The following is a 24,268-nucleotide window of genomic DNA, read 5'->3' on the forward strand; positions in this document are numbered from 1 at the left end:
CCATTGGCGGTAGCGGATGAACGACAGCGCCACCGCTCCACCCGTGGATGGCAATGAGCGCTCACAAACCGTGCGGTGCGTGCCAAGAGGCCACCTTGGCAATCATTATTTTTGACGCGACTCTTTTGACACGACCAAAACATTGTCATTTTGCGTAAACGGTTTCGGGCGGTGATGGGGGTAGGCGGGTGATGGGGCAGGCGGGCGAATGTGCGCGCCTGTATGTCTCTCTCCGCGATGCGCGTGGAAGGATCCCTTTGAGGCGGCTCTCTCGTGATGTTGTGGGGGAATCCCAATGCCAGAGCCGTGACCCCTGACCCCAGTTATTCGGTTGAGCCTCCGCAGTGAGTGGTGGGCACAGCCTCACTAAGTGGGGATTGTCACTCACGGGGGGAGGAGAGCCTTTCCGCCTTGCTGCTCCTGCCCTATGAGAGACGCCCCATGTGCCACGATGCCTTTGTGTGGCAGTGATAACAACACCAACAACACACTGCCCTTTGTTTATCCAGGAAAGTGTCTCTCTGTCTCCAGACTCGTTTTCCGCGAGGCTCCTGCTGCACTGGGACGTTTGGCTAATCCCCATGAGTAAGTAGTTTGGCTCTGCGTGGGAGGAAACACACACAGACAGACACACACATACAAGGGGGCCCCTAGTAACACGCCGAATTGCTTCGTTTTGCTTCTCATTTACAGTTAAGCAACTTCGTGATTTAACAGTCTTGTGTCGATCCACTGCTGGATGAAGACCATCCCGACGGCAGCAAGTCGTGAGAGCTGCTCATCCAGACCTCATCAGCGTCCACTCAAACGACTCCTCGCCCTCTCGTGAAATAATGAGCGCGATTCTGTTGTTTTGTGTTTGCACTTTGCCGCCTACGTCACTTCCTCGTGGCAGGCACGGCGAACGCAGAATCATTCAATAGCGTGTGGGGGCGGGGGGAGTGTGGGGGGGGGGGGGACTGTGGGGGCGGGGGGACTGTGGGGGCGGGGGGAGTGTGGGGGGGGGTGTGGGAGTGTGGGGGGGTGTGGGGGGGGGAGTTGGGTGAAGGGGGGAGTGGGGTGAAGGGGGGAGTGGGGGGGAGTGTGGGGGGGTGGAGTGGGGGGGAGGGAGTGGGGTGAAGGGGAGTGTGGGGGGGTGGAGTGGGGGGGAGGGAGTGGGGTGAAGGGGGGTGTGGGGGGAGGGAGTGGGGTGTGGGGGGGTGGAGTGGGGGGGAGGGAGTGGGGTGAAGGGGGGTGTGGGGGGAGGGAGTGGGGTGAAGGGGGGGAGTGTGGGGGGGTGGAGTGGGGGGGGGAGGGAGTGGGGTGAAGGGGGGTGTGGGGGGAGGGAGTGGGGTGAAGGGGGGAGTGGGGGAGGGAGTGGGGTGAAGGGGGGAGTGGGGGAGGGAGTGGGGTGAAGGGGGGAGTGTGTGAGTTGGGGAGAAGGGGGGAGTGAGGGGGGCGGGGGGAGGGAGAGAATGTGCGGGAGGGGAGTGTGTGGGGGTAGAGGAGAAGTGGGGGGGGGGGGGTGACCTCATCACTTGGAAGGCGCGAGGGGGGGGGTCCCACTGGAGGAGGCCACCCACCGCGATGCACTTCTACTGCGGGTTCAGCAGATGTCACTCTTAGCCGGACAAACACGCAGCCCCAGCCTGAACCTCCATGGACGTGGTCACCCCCCCCGTGTCATCAACCCCTCCCTGGCGTCAACCCCTTCCGCTGAATGTTGAACCATGTAAGTACGTGTATGTTGACGTTTTTTCTTCGCGCCCTACGTAGCCAATCGGAGGTGCGGGGTAAGGACAAACAATAACAACAACAACATCTCACGGTGAGGTCGTGCCTCTCATCATGGCGCGTGGTGGAACGGGACCGCTCTCTTGTTTTAGGAAGGTGAGTTTTAGAGTATTTGGCTGCGATAAATGTCCCCACGATAAGCCACTTCGTTGAGCTATCTGAAAAAAAAGCTACACAGCTCAGTGGGCCTTGCCTGGTCAAATATAAATAATATAAATAATAAATATAAATAATAATTGAGTCAAAATTGTTTACTTTTCCCAACTCCCCCCACCGATTTTCAAGACTGTTGTGTTCATAAACCGATCGGCACGAAGCCGTGAAAATGTTTACGTCCATTGAGAAACATTTACGAGCGGTAATGTTTTTTTATTTCGTTACTCTTGCACGTTCCAGTTTTTCGGCTCAGTATTTTTCGTTGTTGATTGGCGCTAAAAGCGTTGTGGCTGTAAAGAGACCAGGAAATGGCGCTACAGCAATGGATTCCTGAATCTGCCTGTGCGGAGTTTTGAGCGTCATGCCCCCTGTATGTGCGGATTTTTTAGGAATCATCTGCTTTCCACCTACAATTAGCACACGACTGTTAGAGGAATTCGCCATAGATCCGTTTTGCACGGTTGGCTACGTACGGTGCGAAATAAGTGTAAAATACGGTACATACAAATGCAGGATCCTCGTGAAAAAGACTCGTGAGGCTTAAATGGGTAAATAAAATACATTATTATATTTGTAATCGAAAGCTTTCAATTAAAATTTTACACATTGCATCCCTTCTACAATTTCAGATTTGACATATTTTAAGTCCATTGTTAATTGAAAAATGCTTGTTTGGGATGCAAAATGGTAATTTTCCATTCAAGCAGTAACATTGTCATCTTTTCTACCTGGACAGGACACGATAGTTAGGTCAAATATTCAACCAAACATCTGAATGCCTCCACATCTTCATTATTTTACAGAACCTTTCCCCACCTTACATTCCCTTCCAGCATTTTACGCACACCACCGCTGATCTTCACGTTTAAATACCGTACTCGTTTACTTACTTGTAAATTCGATATGCCACTTGTGTTGTTACAGACAACAACTCACACTGCTGTTCAAAACCTTCAAGATTATCTTACACGGAATCACGGGGACATGTTTCGATGCGTCAATTCCATTGCCAGAGTCGTACGTATATTTACATCAATTTTTTTTACGTTCGGATAATCGTCGGCGTGCTTTTGTGCAGAATTTTAAAAGTTCACCCGCGTGCGCGCATCTCTTGATGCGCGCACGCGAGTTCAGGTGGCCTGAGACTTGGCACAGGTGGAGAGGAGAGATTACTGCCCGGCCCTCACCGTGGCTCGACAGATAGGGCTAAAGTTTGTCTCGGCCCACGGAGGAAAGGGTCTTCAGGACGATCGACTGCATTTCTAGGTCTGACAGCGAAATCGATGGCTTTCCTCACTCCTTCTACAAGAGGAGTCTCGGCTTTATTTCTATATGAAGAGGCCTTTAGGGATTTCTTAATCTTGTAAAATGGGGTGCTGAAGGCAACGGCGCACTGTAACCTCACGGCGCTCACTCCGCCCTCCCTCCTCGCTCCCCTGCAGCTAAGCATCTCCTCCTCTCTTCCGATCCTTGCTCGGGCTAAATGCACGGACATATCGGTATGCATACAATACCAGCGTGGGGAAATAATTTGAGAAGGGAAAAAAATATCACGATATTACAAGCAAATGTATATTTAGACGTTATGACATCTGCGTTCTCTGCAGTTGTGGAATTCCCCCAGACAACCACGCTCCTGAAGCCTTGCCCCCCTGTTCAAGTCCAGGCTCAAGGCTTTATATTTTATTCTTTGCCTGTGGCTGGCTGCATCTATCTACATAATAAACACGCCCGCTGGTTCTGTGCGGCATTTTGACGCGCGCTCCCATTTAGATGCTATATGCATCCGCGTTGTATCGCATTCAATCCTTTATTTTTACACGTCGCTCGAGTTATTAGCACACTTCGCAATGAACCCGCCAATAAAAGTCTGCTTGCCGGCCACAGCTAACATCAGTGGTGAGTGATACGTACGTGTGTGTGTGTTGAACTTCTTGCGTGCCGTACGTAGCCAACCGCGCTAGTCGGAGGTGCGGGGTAAGAACAATCACCTGTCGTGGCCAACTCCGCCACTATTCCAACCTGCGGTGACCGGCATGGAGAAGTATGATCCAGCAACCTCCACGACTGACAATCCAGCAGCGGATCGACACACAGGGGGCTGCAAATGAATGACAGCACGAGAAAACACACACCTCGGAATACCGTGACATCCGATTCTTTACCTTCGCGTGTATTTTCACGCCACGCGATATGCTGAAGTGCCCGCTCGTACAATGACATCATGATTTTGTAACCTTTATACCGGTTATTGATGGAGTTAAACGACAAACTGTACGTAATTTTTGCTTTCGCAAGTACGATCCATTAAAAAAAATCATTTAATAAATCGAATGAAAGGGTCATGCATGGTTTCTATGATTCTTTTTTGTGATTAACCCAAGCAACTTTATTTGCACATTGCTGAAATTTAAATATTCCTCAGAGCAAATCAGGCTGGAAGCATCCGATTCCACCAGACCTCGGACGCTAGGCGGCTGTTGAGCTGTGGACGGGAGGACTGTTTGGGAATGCCAGGTGGTGCTTTGGGAATGCCAGGTGGTGCTTTGGGAATGCCAGGTGGTGCACGCTTGGCTTGCAAGGCGACCAGGAGATTAAAGTAGAGCAATGGTAGATTCTTGAATCTATCTGTTTGGAAATTTAAGCATTACCCTTTCGCGTGCATGGACTTTCCCTGGGTACGCCAACCTCCTCCTTCCTCCCGCAGTAAGAACCCAAACACTCATCCACTGGGGTTGGCCAAACATCCCGATGGAGCAGGACCCTCGCAAAAAAAGTCTTAAGACTCAGCGACGCTTTCCTGGATAAACAAAGGACAAGGGCCATTTCAGGTGCTTAATTCCTCATGGAATATATTCTGCGGTCCCTCCAAACGATCCCCCCCCTCGCCTGCTCACTCCCCCTCTCGCCTGCTCACACCCCCCCTCGCCTGCTCACCCCCCCCACCCACCCCAACTCCCAAAGCTCAGCCCTGTAGAACTCTGGCTGAAATGAAGCCATGCGCATTATTATTATAAATGTAAAGGTTCAGTGGTATAAAGGCGACACCGCTCATGGGATTGATCTGAACGATAGGGGGAGATCTCACATTGAGCATAAAACCCAGTTAACCCGTCTGTCAGAAAGCCACATTCATAGTGCTGGGTCCCTTCTTCCGTTTCAAAGGTCTCTACAGAGTCGTGAGCTGGGCAAGTGGCTTCTGCTGCCCGTTGATCTTGCGGATCAGAGTTGGCGAGGACACGCGGAGCGTGAGAACTAAGTTGAAATGGAGCCACCAGCACGGGGCAACACAGAAATGTTCATGGCCATGAGAAGTCTGAGCGGCAGTGACATCCGATCCATTAACAGTACTGTATGGAGAAATGGTTTAACCGTTGCCTTGCTTGTATAGAGAGCACCCCCCGTGTCAGCCTTCACGACGGATTCACCCGAGATCTACGCCGTTTGATGTCTATCCCCGTGCCAGGTCTTGCAGCTGCAGCACAGGAGACTCGCGGCATGTGACATCCAAGATCTGATTCAACAACATCCCACCGTCTGGTCCGAGGTCTTTCCCTTAACTCGCCGTACTTGCGGAGATCACTCCAATATCTGCCTCGCCACTGATCGAGACAGGCATTGGAGTGGTCTCTGGAGGATCTAAAGCATGGGTGAGCTATGCTGACACCAACAGATTTGGCCATCGTGACACCTTGCATTAGTATATGTGCAGCCTCGATAGATACCAGTCCTAATAGCCTCGATAGATACCAGTCCTATATAGCATCGATAGATGCCAGTCCTATATAGCCTCGACAGATACCAGTCCTAACAGCCTCGATAGATACCAGTCCTATATAGCCTCGACAGATACCAGTCCTATATAGCCTCGATAGATATCAGTCCTATATAGCATTGACAGATGCCAGTCCAAATAGCTTCGATAGATACCAGTCCTTTATAGCCTCGATAAATACCAGTCCTATATAGCCTCGATAGATACCAGTCCTATATAGCCTCGATAGATACCAGTCCTATATATCCTCGATAGATGCCAGTCCCAATAGCCTCGATAGATACCAGTCCTATATAGCCTCGATAGATACCAGTCCTATATAGCATCGAGAGATACGAATCCTATATAGCCTAGATAGATACCAGTCCTATATAGCCTCGATAGATACCAGTCCTATATAACCTCGATAGATACCAGTCCTATATAGCCTCGATAGATACCAGTCCTATATAGCCTCAATAGATACCAGTCCTATATAGCCTCGATAGATGCCAGTCCTATATAGCATCGATAGATACCAGTCCTAACAGCCTTGATAGATGCCAGTCCTATATAGCATCGATAGATACCAGTCCTATATAGCATCGATAGATACAGTGACGGAAAAAGTATTTGATCCCCTGCTGATTTTGTACGTTTGCCCACTGACAAAGAAACGATCAGTCTATAATTTTAATGGTAGGTTTATTTGAACAGTGAGAGACAGAATAACAACAACAAAATCCAGAAAAACGCATGTCAAAATGTTATAAATTGATTTGCATTTTAATGAGGGAAATAAGTATTTGACCCCCTCTTAATCAGAAAGATTTCTGGCTCCCAGGTGTCTTTTATACAGGTAACGAGCTGAGATTAGGAGCACACTCTTAAAGGGAGTGCTCCTAATCTCAACTTGTTACCTGTATAAAAGACACCTGTCCACAGAAGCAATCAATCAGATTCCAAACTCTCCACCATGGCCAAGACCAAAGAGCTCTCCAAAGATATCAGGGACAAGATTGTAGACCTACACAAGGCTGGAATGGGCTACAAGACCATAGCCAAGAAGCTTGGTGAGAAGGTGACAACAGTTGGTGCGATTATTCGCAAATGGAAGAAACACAAAAGAACTGTCAATCTCCCTTGGCCTGGGGCTCCATGCAAGATCTCGCCTCGTGGAGTTGCAATGATCATGAGAACGGTGAGGAATCAGCCCAGAACTACACGGGAGGATCTTGTCAATAATCTCAAGGCAGCTGGGACCATAGTCACCAAGAAAACAAATGGTAACACACTACACCGTGAGGGACTGAAATCCTGCAGCGCCCGCAAGGTCCCCCTGCTCAAGAAAGCACATATACATGCCCGTCTGAAGTTTGCCAATGAACATCTGAATGATTCAGAGGACAACTGGGTGAAAGTGTTGTGGTTAGATGAGACCAAAATGGAGCTCTTTGGCATCAACTCAACTCGCCGTGTTTGGAGGAGGAGGAATGCTGCCTATGACCCCAAGAACACCATCTCCACCGTCAAACATGGAGGTGGAAACATTATTCTTTGGGGGTGTTTTTCTGCTAAGGGGACAGGACAACTTCACCGCATCAAAGGGACGATGGACGGGGCCATGTACCGTCAAATCTTGGGTGAGAACCTCCTTCCCTCAGCCAGGGCATTGAAAATGGGTCGTGGATGGGTATTCCAGCATGACAATCACCCAAGACACACAGTCAAGGCAACAAAGGAGTGGCTCAAAAAGAAGCACATTAAGGTCCTGGAGTGGCCTAGCCAGTCTCCAGACCTTAATCCCATAGAAAATATGTGGAGGGAGCTGAAGGTTTGAGTTGCCAAACGTCAGCCTCGAAACCTTAATGACTTGGAGGAGATCTGCAAAGAGGAGTGGGACAAAATCCCTCCTGAGATGTGTACAAGCCTGGTGGTCAACTACAAGAAACGTCTGACCTCTGTGATTGCCAACAAGGGTTTTGCCACCAAGTACTAAGTCATGTTTTGCAGAGGGGTCAAATACTTATTTCCCTCATTAAAATGCAAATCAATCTATAACATTTTTGACATGCGTTTTTCTGGATGTTGTTGTTATTCTGTCTCTAACTGTTCAAATAAACCTACCATTAAAATTATAGACTGATCATTTCTTTTTCAGTGGGCAAACGTACAAAATCAGCAGGGGATCAAATACTTTTTTCCCTCCCTGTACCAGTCCTATATAGCCTCGATAGATACCAGTCCCATATAGCCTCGATAGATACCAGTCCTATATAGCATCGAAAAATACCAGTCCTATATAGCCTCGATAGATACCAGTCCTATATAGCATCGATAGATACCAGTCCTTTATAGCATCGATAGATACCAGTCCTATATAGCCTCGATAGATGCCAGTCCCAATAGCCTCGATAGATGCCAGTCCTAAGAGATGCTCACACACTGCCCTTGTGCCAGCAGCAGCCAATGCGGTGCAAAGTGGGGGGGGGGGGAATCTTTGACTTGCGATTTCATAACGTGGCCGAGTGGTTTTTTTTGCAAAAACCACTCCACTAGCGACAACTTATCCATTGCGGCATATACATTTTGCTCTTGAGGAATACCGAGACGCTCACAATATTGCCAATGCAATTTGTTAGGCGGCAAAAATCCAACAAATTACGAAACGCACAACAAACTTCTTTTGCAAAATGTTTAATTAACTTTCTGAGTTATGAAATCAGAGCGGCGGTGGAACCCAAATTAAGGTAAAACGCACACAGATTTCTGTAGTTTCCTATCTACAATTTATTTTAAAAAATGCCAAACTGTCATTACATTCATTATTAATTTAGCACACCGGCAAATTGTTCATTGGTAATTGTTACCTCTGTCAGATGACGACCCAAAATAAGTAATCCGGCTGTAATTTATAATTGGTTTCTATTGCAACATTGCCTCTTGTTAGTACGCACAATGACTTCAGCACTAAATTACTCCATCGGGCCAGTTCAGGGTAAACAAAGACTAAGGGGGAATATAAAAGTGACTTAAAGTAGTGGAACAGGCAACAGTGATTCACATTATTAAGTAAATCATTAACTAATAGATACTCATGTTTATAAAATTGCAGCACAATTATGTACGGTGGAATTCAAGCAAATAACACGCCTAATGCTGCGATAATATGGCTTTTTATTATTAGAAAATGCATTAAAGCGAAAGACTCTTACTAACACAATTAAGTGTCCAAACGCAAGTCGCTAATGAGTGAAGACTACAACCCGGACAAGAGGCGTAAGCACACCGCCCGGCGTACACAATTATACACGCGGGCTGTAATAACGCGCGCTCCACCGTGGCCCACAAAGCAAATGGAATGGGATGACTCGAACCGCGTGAGCATCGGACGTGACCAACCCTCCCGGGGCCGGCCCTCCGAGAGAGAGAGAGGGAGACGTGCAGGAGAGACCGCTGGAAACTACTCGCTGCTGAGGTCAAGTAAAGTTGTGCCGAGTGTAATGGTGTTTCGTTCCAATTCTTTTAACTGTGTAGCACAACGTAATTATGGTTAATGGTGCTTCCGATCTCATCAGAAGCATTAGCTCTGATGGAATTTCTGTAGTTCATTTGGAGATGTTTAAATGAGGCCATTTGGATGAAAAATCATGCTGTGATGTAAATTTTGCAGCGGGTCGCGGCTTAATGATTTGTGAAGCTTATGGATCGTCCCCCCGTCCCTCGTCAGGAATTTCTGCGGCAGTCGCGGGAAAACAATTGCGCCGCTTCGGTAGCAAAGGAGAAATCAAAAAGCACGGAGAGAAAGGGAAAGAGAGAAAGATGCGACTTACGAGCAGAGGAAATGTCAACCACATGAGAGAAATCGTGCATAAAAAAGTTTCCAAATGAGAAATGAACACATTTACGTTAAAAAAACTGGAAATATAACGACACTTCAAGGAAGAGTGAAATACATCACAGAAATAAAAAATAAAACAGAGCGAGAGAGAAAATAAAGAAACGGAGCAGGAAGATTGAAGGCATACACAGCATGTGAACAGCAAATTGTTTTCTTTGGAAAAGGTCAAAAAAGTAACTATTGATTTTGCATTCAGAATCGTTAATGTTTTCAAGCAAATTCGCTCTGACAGTTTTGCCCTCGGAAACGGCAGAAGGGACAGAGTAATAAAGCACTGCCCGGGAGCAGTGGCTGCTCCTTGTTAATCGCAGTGCGGTCCTCGCTTGGCGAAATAAACGAATCATCGAGAAGGCCCTAATCAGTCACCGTGTGCTTAACGTGTACAAAGTGTAGCCCCAGTCCCTACGCCGTGTTTCTGCCAGTGTTGCTGCTGGATTTAACAACTGCCAGTCAAGCTGCAGCAGTACATCCTCAGCGCTTTTCCCTGTTGCGAGACGGAAAACGTTGTTGCGAGTTACTGTCGTATCGGGTGAAAGGTGGGGGGGGGGGACACACAAATATAAATAATAATAAATTTCAGGACTTAACCATTGAAGCAGAATGTCATGTTTGCTAAGATATATAATTATTCTTACACCCCCCACCCCCCTGAACCTGGCCATATAAGCCCTGCCAAAGCAACGCGAGGGCAAAAGTAATTTGACAGGGGGTGTCATTTGCGATTCGGAAAGGCAGTCCAATAGGTGGAAATATAAAATCGAGTGGGATGCAACGATGTCAAGTTAGCGAGGACTACTGAATGAATTAAGTAACTGAGGATTTTGAAAGAGATGCGAGGATAACAAATGTACTTATTAGGGGTGAATGTAACTCCGAATACAATGGGACAAGGTTACATATTTTATCACAGAAAATTGAATATATGAAAACAAGTTAGAGACAAAAAAAAGGACTGAACCATCTTTGTCTGCTGTGGAATTGCTTAAGCAAGCTCACACAGCCCCTGCTGTACGGGGTGGTTTTGACACAATCAGTCATAATGCGGCACGGGAAAGTTAATTGGAATTTTTTTAAGAGACATCTTATTTATTGAAATCACAATTTAGCTAGTAGGCAGAAGACTTATACAATAACAACAAAGCACTCTAAAGAATGCAATACATTTTCCCACCCTACAGGCATGTGCCTAATATCTGTCTGCACAAGACCATTCATTTAAATCACTCCATATGCATGTACACAAGAAAGTGTGATCATAAGAAAAATGATTACAAATCTGCATTTCAAACAGGAACTCCAAATTCTCTGCTTTGCCCAAGCCACGTGCTAACATTTTGCAATTTCAAATTACAGCATGTCGTAATTTGAAAAATATGACTGCAGTAAAATAACTCAAGCTCCACTTTTGGCTCATGGCAAAAAGTAACATCCACTCGAAGTGCAACAATATTGGCGACCGTATTAAATGATATACCTGACTGAGACGCACACACAGACCAACACACGCGCGCCAGCCCGCCTGCCCGCACGCACGCACAACAGCGTCGCATCGTCTACGATGAATAAACAAAGGGGCACTTGTCAAACGGGGCAATTGTGACAAACTGTATACATCGGTGGTGCATCTGTATTCTCGGGTGAAAATGAACAACAAGGAGCATCCCCAAGCCAGGCCAGTGAGCATTTTCCCCTCTGCTCACCCTGCCCATCAGACTGCCAGCCTGACCAACCAAGAGCGTGTCCCCCCCACCCACCCCCTGAGATCCCCCAGGGGTCCCACACGGATTTATTCTGAACCCAAATGGAAAGTCAGAGACATGAAATATGGTGGCGAGTGGAGTGACAGTGATAAAGTGGCCCAACCTTAAATTAATCTGGCCGAGTTGAGAGCTGTCAGGGGCAGGGAGACTATAACTAATGTCATGAGTTGTGTGCCCCCACCCACCCACCCACCCCCTGCTGTACCTCCCCTCAACCTTCTCCCCCGCCTCCCCCAAACGCCACACGTGCACAGTTTCGAGCCACACGTTTCTGGAAACGGCTCTCTCTAATTTCCCCGGCACGATGTTTCGATGCCACCCGACCAAACGGAAAGCGAGCGCTGGCCATCAAACCCGGGCGCTGTCACACCAACAACAACAATAATCCCACCACCAACCACAGACAGCTCCACTTCAAAGCAGAAACTGTTAATACATAAAAAAAACACAGCCCGTGACCCACGTGTGCATTTGGCAAATGAGGATTTTATACATGGAAAAAACAAAAAATCCTGATTGCCCTCTTCAGAAAATGTCTCAGTTCATTCACCGACTGGAGCGACCCCCAGCACACCTTCACACACAGCACACCTTCACACGCAGCACACCTTCACACGCAGCACACCTTCACACGCAGCACACCTTCACACGCAGCACACCTTCACACGCAGCACACCTTCACACGCAGCACACCTTCATACGCAGCACACCTTCACACACAGCACACCTTCACACGCAGCACACCTTCACACACAGCACACCTTCACACACAGCACACCTTCACACGCAGCACACCTTCACACGCAGCACACCTTCACACACAGCACACCTTCACACACAGCACACCTTCACACGCAGCACACCTTCACACGCAGCACACCTTCACACGCAGCACACCTTCACACGCAGCACACCTTCACACGCAGCACACCTTCACACGCAGCACACCTTCACACGCAGCACAGCTTCACACGCAGCACACCTTCACACGCAGCACACCTTCACACGCAGCACAGCTTCACACGCAGCACACCTTCACACACAGCACACCACACAGCACACCTTCACACGCAGCACAGCTTCACACCCAGCACACCTTCATATGCAGCACACCTTCACACGCAGCACACCTTCACACGCAGCACAGCTTCACACGCAGCACACCTTCACACACAGCACACCACACAGCACACCTTCACACACAGCACACCTTCACACGCAGCACACCTTCACACGCAGCACACCTTCATATGCAGCACACCTTCACACGCAGCACACCTTCACACCCAGCACAGCTTCACACGCAGCACAGCTTCACACGCAGCACAGCTTCACACGCAGCACAGCTTCACACGCAGCACACCTTCATATGCAGCACACCTTCACACGCAGCACACCTTCACACCCAGCACAGCTTCACACGCAGCACAGCTTCACACGCAGCACAGCTTCACACGCAGCACAGCTTCACACGCAGCACACCTTCATATGCAGCACACCTTCACACACAGCACAGCTTCACACCCAGCACAGCTTCACACGCAGCACAGCTTCACACGCAGCACACCTTCACACGCAGCACACCTTCACACGCAGCACACCTTCACACGCAGCACACCTTCACACGCAGCACAGCTTCACACGCAGCACACCTTCACACGCAGCACACCTTCACACGCAGCACACATTCACACGCAGCACAGCTTCACACACAGCACACCTTCACACACAGCACAGCTTCACACGCAGCACACCTTCACACGCAGCACAGCTTCACACGCAGCACACCTTCACACCCAGCACACATTCACACACAGCACACCTTCACACGCAGCACAGCTTCACACGCAGCACACCTTCACACACAGCACAGCTTCACACGCAGCACACCTTCACACGCAGCACACCTTCACACGCAGCACACCTTCACACGCAGCACACCTTCACACACAGCACACGCGATTGGCTGCTTACTGACCCCGTTTGGTCCCACGATTTACTCAGTCAGAAGCAACGCAGCAACACCGTTGTTTTGAAGATTTACACCCAGAGTCTGCTTTCTACATAATTGTGTAAGCCCTCTCACGCAGCAGAGCCGTCTTCTAAGGCCACGGTGACAATGGGCATGCCATTCTCTGCGGTCTTGCATGCGAGGAAGATCTTAAATATCAAGTTAAAGACACATAGTTCTTAGTTTAAATTCAGTTCACAGAGCTCTATATTACATAGGAAGAGGGAGGGTAATATATGTTGTGTCTCCCCCGTGTCTCCGTCCAGAATATGTAGACTCGGTTTGAAAGAATCAGTAAAAAAAAAGAAACAGGTTAGCTGCCATGGCATATAGGTATACTTTCATCAAGCGCATTGATTTATGCTGGCAGCGATACTTTGCTTTATGCCTAGAAGGCTGCAAGGGAAGTTGCACTGCCAGCATTTGCACGTATGCAGCATCTCAGGCTTGGGGAACGCGGACACTGGGGTGCACGCTGCCGCTCCAGCGACACGAATTAGCAGGCACGCCGGTTACTCGGCAATGCGTGGCTATTTAAACGCGTTGCATGTCTCCGCAATGTAATTGTGCCAGGACATTACTGGGGCGGCACAACCCTGAATTTGAGTTATCTGTGGGCAAAACGAGTCAAGTTTGCCACCGTGGGGTTTTCTCCATAACGCTCATTTGCATTGCAGCAAGAGGAGGGAAACATGTAACGCGTGTAAGCAAGACGCTGGCATGGCCACAATTGCGCTCGCGTGTGCGTGTGTTTGCGAACAAACGCATACCACATGCATTCGCGAAGGGACGCAGGGCATTGATGTACACGTGGATATGGCTCAGAGGACCCACACGTGTGCAGCATTATCCAAAGGGAAAATAAACAGATCAAGGACGAGCTACATCGATTCTCATAGGCTCGATGCTTTTTTTTTACCCCATGGCGACAGAACAAGAAAAAGGCAAGTGATGTTATGTTGGTTAAGCGAATGCATAGATTCTAAGAATTGCAAGACGAACTGTATTTAGCTCGCAAGAACTGCCTTCCCCAACTCTTAAAAAAGCTGAAATGTTCATGGTTTACAATGTTCATGATTCTTCCTATTAAATCCTGAATATAGGTTTTGGGTAGTTGAGTATCACAGTACTCCTATGTCAATATAAATTACTAACTGCCACAAAACACATACAGCTATGACATTGACATTTAACGACTCTCAATGGAAGCAATGACTTCGTGTTTTTTTCTTAATCAGATATATTTTAATTAACCTTACGTATGTATATATTTAGAATTACAAGCCAAGTTACAATGGGAATCTTTCCAGAATCAGTCCCGACAAGATTAAATGGTCAGCCAACTTGTACCTCAACCAATATGCTGTTTTTTTGGCAATTTCACTCTGGTACCATTAGCAGAAATAAATATTTATATATAATTAACATGTAACCCCCTCCATTGTGCCGTATCATGTTTTTGTATCAACGTTCGTACTCTTTGCTAATTTCCACTTTTTTAATTTCCTCGTACAAATCTGTCATTCCAGTATTCCCAAGCGCTGCATATGTTTTAAACATTCATGGGTTAACGTTACCAAATCTGAGCTGACAGCGTAAGTTCAAAAGTTATTAACGGGGAGAAATCTGGCTTCCGTAACTGGCAGCAACACTCGAAACGTACGCCAGATCATCGCGGTTTGGGGAATTTGAGCAGAGGAAAATGCTGACATTTCTTTGATTTGGTCCGAACAACATTGACAACCCATTTGAAACCTATAAAGAATTACTGTGTGCGCGCACATGAGCGGCGGTCAAAACATTTTAACAAAGCATATTTAAAAGCGTGCACAAACTTTTTAACTTCCTACGGTACTCTTCAATACAATATCAATTTCGTTTAAGAAGGCCCGGCGCTTAATATATTCCATAAACAGTGCAGACAGGCCTTACAAAATAAGCTCAACATCAGGTCGGCAATGTTTTTTTTTTAGCATCTCATTCTCACCGCCCACTCATGTTTCGTGTTTATAGCGACGTGCAGAACACAGTTACACGTGTAGACAAATACAGTGCACTTTTTAAGGCTCAGATGCAGTTAAATTAAAACAAAAAACATCTGGTACACGGCTCCATCTTCACCTTTAGTCAGATCATAATGCCTACGCTTCGTGCCGTGCTTTTTTCCGGCACCGTCGATGATTGAAAAATGCTCCCATATCACATCTGGCGCCGCGAACGCTGCCGCACTATTACGCCAAGATTTATGTTTCAACTGCACCAGATTAAATCATGTTTATGATGTGCCGGGGAGGGACACCATATGTACCGCCAGGGCTGAGGCTTTTGTGAGCACAAGAAACTCACTTGTTTCCCATCTGTGACAAGATCTGTTGCCAGGTTTCCAGGCTGTTGGGTGGTGTCTCATGTGGTTGGTAGATGATGCCACCATGAAATATCCACAAAATTCAATAAGCTGAGCATGCAATGTATATTGCCTTCTGAATAAATGATAAGATGCAAACTTGCCTCGTTAATTTATTATTGTTGAAGTACAACTTTGACAACAGATTACAAAGTAAGACAATACAAATATAAATATTTTAATATATTTGAGCCCAAGCGCCATTAGGTACAACGATCTAAATTGCATTAAATTATATTCATGTTAAGCCTTAAAGAAAATTCCAACATCTAACCTTCTTTGAAGTTATTCTATAAAGACCAGTGCCAAGAAAAAAAACCTTTCATAAAAGTTAATTTAATAAAATAGTTTAACCCATCTGGACCTGCTTGAAGTAAAATCTGGACCTGGCAGAAGTAACGTGGGGACTTTGTTCGCAGTCTCACAGCAAATGTGCTGCCTCTGAACTTAACACCTAAGGTATTAATATGGAAAATCAGATTAGAAAAGAATATTACAAGATTACCTTTGATTTTTATTGATAAATCACAACTTTGCGCCATTTCCAAGGTGTCTGGAATGGATCGTGGAATATAGCCCTTTTCCCAAAATGTATTGCCGAGCCCAAAACAATGAATCCTTTTCTTGTCATTTCAAATTAGATGGAAATGTATGCAAGCAGTCGTATCTTTTTTTTCGCGCTAACAATGGCTGATTGCCGTATGTATTCTGCCAGCCCCATGGGCTAACGAATGAGGTCAGACAGCTCTCGCAGCGAGCGGCCGAGGCAGCGCTACGGCGAGGCGTTCCGTCCGCGTACATCTGGATCCATCATTATCGCAGCCTCTCAGCGGGGACCAAGCTACATCAAGCCCTTGCGCTTTCCTCCCCTCAAGCCTGTATCCATCATTTTCATCCTCCCACAGCAGGACACGCGTGGAGCGCCCGCCGCAGCGCGGACCCGAGCTGGACAAGTTTATTACCTGCGCGCGTACGCGCTGGCTGACTCGGCTGCACGACCCCGCAATCGGCGGTGCTCACCGCTTGACGCCGAAACGCGCACGCGATGCATTGCGTTGGCAACGGGTGGAGGAAAGCGACCACCAATTGTGAATATGCGATGCTGCGACCCTCCTCGGCCGCTATCTTTCCACGGTGTGGTTTTGTTGTTGTTGTTGCTGCTGCGTTTGTTAGTCACGTTGCTTAAAATAAGTTATTAATATATACGAATGTTTATATTTGCGCGTGCGTGTGTGTGTGTGGACATTTTTCCTCAGCCAGCACTGTCTGATAAGGTTTAAGGTGCTGAAACACGAGAGGTTGGAGTATATTATTCCATAAAAATTCAAAACATGAAAACCAGTACATCATTTATCAATATATAACAGGAAAAGACGTCACTATCTCGGCAGCGCGGCAAGATTAACTGTGCAGAGGGGTTAAGCTTGAAGCCGTCACAGAGCCAGAAACGAAAGAGACAATGCTGCGGGTTCATTTCGGCTGCGACAAAGTGAACAGAGGTCGCTTTATTTGGAGTGTGTGGTTCTACGACTGTCAAATGCTTCGCTTGGTGTGCTCATCCCCGGAGACCCCGCAGTCTCTCAGCGCCCAAGTAAACGGGCCGCGTTCAACCGTCAAATACGTTCAACCTTGGAGCAATCTGAGACTCACGCCTGGAGAACTGCACTGTCAGTGCCGTGTTACGGCTGGTGTATTCCCCGTCCACTGAGTGCATTGCAAATTTAACACGCGTGCAATATTTAACATGTCTAAAGACTTCTTTTTTTTCTTCTCTCTCTCTCTCGATGTTTCCCCTGGGTCATTTGACTCCTTGTGCAAACTTTGCTCAAGTGCCCACATGCGCGCGCTTACAATATTGAACCAACAAATCTTTGTTACACTCGAGCGAACGTAAGACGATAGTGCACAAGAATTCTGTATTGTCGATTCTACGATACCTTACCCGTCGGAAAATAAAGCCTGACAATTTAAGATTCAAGGTGTCACCGTACAAGAAAAAAAAGTTCGAACGCTGTTTTTTTCGCATTTTAATGATTACGCGAAGGATGTTCTAATCTATTGATCTAATAATTAGGACAACCTTTGAAACCCCATTTGTTTGCATTCCCCTAGTACAAGCAAGGTTTAAAATATAAAATACACAAATTACGTGCTTACTCAAACTGTGGTGCATGCACATGCAGAATGTAAAATGGGGTCGACTTCACGCTCCCAGGTTTAGCAAGGGCTGGTGTTGAAAAGGTAAGAAGTGTCGAGAGGCCCAGCAATGCTTCTTAAACAGTGACTGAAGTACGTGCATCACAAAAGATAAACCTTCCTGACGTAACATTGGGAAAGCTTGGGTTTCCTCCACGGCAAAGGGCACTCGCAAAACCCCTTTACGGTACTCGCATGATCGTGGGCCGAGACAGCCACCAGGGATTAAGAGATGGGATTATCAGGAACTGCCGTTAATTTCACAAGCTGTGATACTTGCACTGTGTTTTGGAGCACGGATTACACAAAAAAATATGGAAAGTTGGCCATAACATTACAATAGATGTGGGTATATGGTATGGACTGTAAATATACGATGAACAGAACATTCCATCACAATTGTACCGTTATCTTCCACTGCACAGTTTCTAAGACCAACGCGGAATACTTTCACAACGGATCCATGAGCAAAACGCATTTTCCAACAAGTATATGTTGTTTGTAAGTAAAACCGATTGTAATTACCATACATATTTTTAGCTTATCAAGATAAATGCCCTAAAATCTGATTTTAAGGAAATAAACTGACCCAAATTGGACACCAAACTTTAGCACTGAAACAATTTATATAAAAAAATATATTCTCACAAAGCACTTGCATTTGTCCTGTAATTTTAATCATGGGCAAGGTGGTCACAATATTTATACGATGTTGAACTTTTCATCCACATAACCATCATTCATGAATTTACAGAAGCACAGCAAACGACATGGCACATGCATCAAATAATCTGAGGTAGTTAATCCCAAAAATAAAAATGGCTATCGCTAACATTTTTTTTAAAGAAAACTGAAACAAAACAATAAATTATAGTGCAATAGTTCGTCCCTAAAGAGGCATGCGGCAAAAATTATACGCAGTGTGCAACGTGGAATTTACTGCACTGGAACACAAGTTGCATTGAAGGCACATACTGCCATTCACACCGCGAGCAACTCCCAGGGGTAGCTGTTTGCATGTTGGATTTAATGCGAAAACAACAAAAACACAAGTGTAGGCAGCTATGATGTCAAACTGCATACAGGGGTGGTTGCCTTACAAACCTGTTACTGATTAAGTGTGCATAAAAAACAATAGTTTTTCAAGGCATCATTTATTATGGCTGTCCTCAATTTGGACAGACACGTACACAGATCCAAAATGTGCTTTGTCCATTTACTTTTCCTAGACGTACATCAGAAGATGTATAAGTAGTAGCAAAAAAATTAGGTAAAAAGACACTTAATTGAATATGCTCCATAAACATACCTCATTCCCATTGACAACTATTATTCTACTAACACCTTGTCATAGACACAAGGTAAGGGCTAGCAACGTTCATTTGTTCAAATTTTTATACTATTTACAGTAAGAGAAAATATATTAGATTTTTTTGCACATTGTAAATATACCAGCAGATATCACTTTACTTGTGTGTGCAAGCATACATTAACAAAGGGCACCAAATGTTATAAACTCCACTTCTCAAAATACACTCCTGCCACCTTTTTATACCCCAATGAGGAAAAATGATATCTGTTTGATGAGCAATGGCACTGCTGCTAGAATAAATCGCTTAGTGCCACGCTTCGGTATAATTGTCAAAATATAAAGGAAGTCTGAATGAAATGATACCAGGGAGGGAAATAAAGAAGGCTGTGTTTTTATTGGCTCATGGTTGTTTTTGCTATCGAGCAAGACGGCTTTTTATTTGCTGCCAAGGTATTAGCAAAGCAATCGGCCAGGGAAAAATAACAATTTAAAAAAACCTATACATTTGTTTGCAAGGAAATAAAACGTGATAAATAAAAGTACTCTTCTTACTCATGCTACCATCAGTTTCTCCTGAGAATTGTGTCTCGAACGTTTGGCGCCCTAATTTCTACTGGCCCATCCATCAACTGTAGGACAAGGGAAATGAAGGTTAAATGCCTCTTGCAAAACCACCACGTTATTTTATTATTAATATTTAAAAAATTAGTGCAACCGCAATAATTCAGATAATACATAATGCTATATTTACTTCATATAAGTACGAAATGAGTTACAATTTACGGGTCGCTGTTGTATCGCCACTGTGTTCCCATATCACAAATAGTTCTAACAATTTTTGTTGCATGAGTTTTGGAACAGGTCAACTTGCTTCGTAAGAACTCTGGTGGAGATTCACAGGAAACATTGAGCGTTATCGCAGGTACAAAGAAACTCAAGACACAAGGTATGTTTTTTCTTTAGTGTCACTGTGAAGACATCAAATAAAATAAAAACCTAAATAAACCTAAAAAAAACTATGTTGCTTTTGCAAAGCAAAATGTGTTCATCTGTATGAAACAATCTTTATTTACAAAAATATTCTTTGGAATGAACAGAAAAGCAGTCTTGAGAAATAATTTACATTATCCATCACATAAATATATAGTATATTTAAAAAGAAAATCTAAATATATGCTCACATCCCACTTCCACAAAATCTCTTTAAATAGGCGCGATAATGGCTATTGAAGGGACACAATTGCCCTCGCAAACACTGTAACGTCACCGACAACACATTTAAGCGGAAGGCTGGCACTTCTTTTTAGATGTGGCCAATGCATACTTTGAGCATTGTGCATAATGTGAATAACACATAAAGGGAACTTTTGTACCAAAATGAAGCAGCAGTTAAATTCACCATAAATAACCGTAAATAGTTTCTCTTTTTTGTCATTTCGAAATTATTTACAAACACAACGGTAGAAAAAGCTTATTAACGAACGATGGCAATGGCACGCTCATTTTGTTTAGAGGACGCCCATTTGTGTTCATCAATGTGTTTTTTTTTATGCTGATAAGGCTCTCTTCTGGTAGTGTTGATCATCTAACACCGTGCGTGACAATATTAAATGGGCGGCGTGTTGTTCACACGACACTATTAACACGTGCTCATTTTTAGCGAGAATTTTTTTTTTTAGCCGCATGCCTCGTGACGTAGACAACGGCCTTCATTAGGGCGGAAGCTTTACACCTCAGCCGCTAGAAAATGTCGTTGACCACAGAAGACAGGTCCATGTTTCCCACGTCGTCGTTGTCTTGCTCCTGTCCCTCTGCGCTCTCGTGTTCACTACTCCCTGTCCTGTCGAGCGAACCTTCTGCAGTCGGCAGAGTGAATGGGTATGAGAGTCAGCGGTGAATAACAATAACATCCAAAACCAATTTTAAGCCTTTGTGATAAAAGCGACCCCCTTAATAAAAGGCAGCTGATGTTCCTGATTTGTGCAGGAAATTGAATACTGTTATTAAAATAAAGTGGAGGCAAATGTTAGTTCAAAAAGGTAAGAGTCCTTCATAAGTCATCGTCAGTTAGTCTTCTCAGCTTTCTTGAGAATATTTGAAGCCCCTGAAGTACATTATATACAATTTCTAATTCATATATAAAATTGGAATTACTGCAACACTGTTCATGTTATGAACGAGGTTCATAACACTGACGATAAAAGTGATTACAAACAATAATCAAAACTATAATACCAATTACATTTTAAACTAGTCAGTGTTCATAACTGCCAAATGTTAACAACAGCTTTTCAACATGTATGCAAAGCAACAGAGCTTCTAAATCAAATGTAAACTATATTTTTAAAAATAAGGGAAATATATATTTCAAATGAACATCCACACGGCCTGGCTTACAATTGGCAGGCAATCCTCGATAACATCAATGATTAGCATGAAAGACATGTTTATATATAATTTCACCTGAGCATCAAAGCATTTGAAATTGTTCCAAGGCAGTTAGGAAACCTGGAGCCCCCGCGCCCCCACCCTTTAAAGCTTCCACTTTGCCCTGCATTGGACTGAGCCGATACAATCTGGGGGTGGACTTTATCATCACTGAACATACACAGTTTATTCTCCCTCGAAATTGTAACACGCCACTTAAAATAAACGCGAGGCCCAAAAAAAACCAGACCTCGGTCAACAATGAAACTCACTTAACCTCATAAGAATATTACATTTCAATGAAACAACAGAGGCAGTGTACTTCAGGCAGATAAATGTATACATTTCATACTCGTGTTACAGTTTTTTTAAGGCAAATTAAAAAAAAATTTAAGTGGTAACATTGGCTAAAAATGCAACTTGTGTGTGCGACCACCCGCACATTTCTGGCACTGTACCATTAATCAGTTACCCTTCTAGTTTTATTTTATTTTACTTGAATGGGTACTGGGTGCTCGTAAAAAGACCAGCTATGCGCTCAACTCTCTGACTGACATTACTAGAATCAAGTCAGAGCTGCTGCTCAATGCCACACGTGAATAAATGAAAAGCACACGGAAATACACAACACAGGGCACTCGTATTAAATTGGCTTCTAGGCCCTACTGTTGCCCAATGGTTAATGGGCCGCATGTTACGAAAACTCATCATAAAAGTTATCACTGCTAAAACATTTTCGGTGAGTTTTTGTGAGGGCAATTTAGATAGATTAAACTAAATAGCTAAATATGTTAAATCCCATTGCAAAAAAAGTGTTATCTGAAGCCGAATCAAAATGGATTTGAAAACTCTAATAGCCATGGAGTTTTCATTAAGTACTCACGGGAAATCTCGTGTGCCCTCTTTATGTGGATCTTCATGTTGCCCTTCTGAGAGAAAGCCATGTCGCAGTACTGGCATTTGTAGGGCTTTTCTCCAGTGTGCTTCTTCATATGAATTTGAAGAGCATTTGTCTGATTGAAAGCCTTATCGCACACCTGGCAAATGTACGGCCGTTCACCTGTGACGCATGTAAAAAAGAAAAGTTCATACTTCCAACACATTTTAAACAAGGTCATGCACATGCATCGTTTCGGTAATGCTTTCCAACGTGCGTTTGTCCTCGAAAGTATTTAATTCACGCATGACGTGTGGTATTACGAGATTACGTCGAAACGTAATGATGTCATCAGGAGGGGGTGAACTCCTCCTGGGCCGTTACGAGAGAAACGCCACGTCTTCGAGCGTTATTGTTCACCTCAACTTTAAACAGCGAAACAGGCAGACGGACAGAGCGATTGCACTCATGCCGACGAGCTAAGCTGTCAAGCGTAGGCATCGTGCTTTTTCAACGTACGTTTGCAACCCACCTGTGTGAATACGGTTGTGCCTTTGCAGCTGGCTGGGTTTGGCGAATGACTTATCGCAGTGGTCACACTTGTAGAGGCGTGGCTTCTGCCGAGAGGCAGAGGATCCCGGCTCGTGTGTCTGCATGTGCTCCTGCCGAGGGGGACAGCAACAAGGAAGTGTTTACACGCGCCACACTGCCAGGACACGTGACTGGAGTGTAATATCCCTGGGATGCGTTTTCAAGTTGTACCGCGAGTTATTCAGGTTGATGCCCGATGTTGATCCTCACGTGTTTCGGAGTTTCTCAAAAAAGCTCCGAGTGCGTGAAGACAAACGTCAAGGCATGATGCTGAACGATCCGAAAACACATCGGATAGCTACTCGGTAATATTCATGCAATATCTTGCTTGACATTTGTTACTGGGCTCTAATTCACTACCTCGCCTGGTATACAGGAGGTTGTATATTTCGAGTGTGCGTGTTCTTTTCGTGGTCACGTGGATTTTTCTTTGGGTCCTCCAGTTTTTACCTCCACATTTAAAAACATGCGTTTTTAATAATTATTTGGCTGCTATATATTTGCACATAAGCCACTTTGTTATCATTTGTGGTCAGGTCACTTCTGAAAAATAGCTATATACCTCAGCGGTGCCTTACCTGGTAAAATTAAAAAAATGTTTAGTAGTTTAAATAGTCCAAGCATCTGCTTGTGCCGTGCTTCAAAACAAATGTGGTACTCATGGTAGCTATGGCACTACCCACATCCCAGCCCTGTACCTTGAGGTGGGTGGCCCTCTTGAAGCTTTTGCTGCACAAAGGGCAAGTGTGCAAGCGGTCCTCCCCATGCACCAATCGCAGGTGCTGACGCAAGAGCATTGGTGAGGTGCAGGGCTGGTGGCACTCAGGGCATACGATGGGTGGCTCCTCTTCGTCTTCCTCCTCCTCCTCCATTGGGCTCTCGTCCGTCAGACTCATGCAGCCCTCACCCATCTGTGGAGATTGGAAACATCGAGGCCATCACATACTTGAACGTAATCAACGCGTAGGCTTGGGAGATTCTGTGCACAAAAAGCGGACGTGACTTTAAAAATACAGATTGAGCTTATTATAATCGCACCTCCGATTAGCACGGTTGGCTACGTACGACGGTGCGAAAGAAGCTCAACGTACATCATTTTAATAACA

The 24,268-nt window shown here is 45.4% G+C and overlaps 1 protein-coding gene and 1 long non-coding RNA gene across 13 annotated transcripts in view; one reads left to right on the forward strand and one right to left on the reverse strand.

Moving 5' to 3' along the window:
* Nucleotides 1–259: 259 nt before the first annotated feature.
* LOC116945780 (uncharacterized) lies at nucleotides 260–4,276 on the forward strand. Of its 2 annotated transcripts, XR_012945282.1 has the most exons (4): nucleotides 260–585; nucleotides 1,756–1,869; nucleotides 2,854–2,946; nucleotides 3,881–4,276. It is a non-coding gene; the product is annotated as an uncharacterized LOC116945780 (long non-coding RNA). The 2 variants fall into 2 exon arrangements; XR_004403369.2 differs by lacking the exon at nucleotides 260–585 and having other exon boundaries at nucleotides 1,718–1,869.
* Nucleotides 4,277–18,610: 14,334 nt separating this feature from the next.
* The window catches only part of ZNF236 (zinc finger protein 236), a 48,030-nt gene continuing 42,372 nt past the window's right edge, over nucleotides 18,611–24,268 (reverse strand). For all 11 annotated transcript variants that reach the window (XM_076069620.1, XM_076069613.1, XM_076069616.1 and 8 more), the window contains exons 30-33: nucleotides 23,861–24,073; nucleotides 23,104–23,233; nucleotides 22,578–22,754; nucleotides 18,611–21,123 (exon numbers count right to left, since the gene is read on the reverse strand). In XM_076069620.1, the coding sequence (XP_075925735.1) occupies nucleotides 21,008–21,123; nucleotides 22,578–22,754; nucleotides 23,104–23,233; nucleotides 23,861–24,073 (636 nt within the window). In that variant the 3' untranslated portion in view covers nucleotides 18,611–21,007. The remainder of the gene's footprint in view (nucleotides 21,124–22,577; nucleotides 22,755–23,103; nucleotides 23,234–23,860; nucleotides 24,074–24,268) is intronic.

This window comes from Petromyzon marinus, chromosome 25, assembly GCF_048934315.1.
Source record: "Petromyzon marinus isolate PM22_M1 ecotype Great Lakes invasive population chromosome 25, UKy_Petmar_22M1.pri1.0, whole genome shotgun sequence".
In the NCBI taxonomy this organism is placed as follows: domain Eukaryota; kingdom Metazoa; phylum Chordata; class Hyperoartia; order Petromyzontiformes; family Petromyzontidae; genus Petromyzon; species Petromyzon marinus.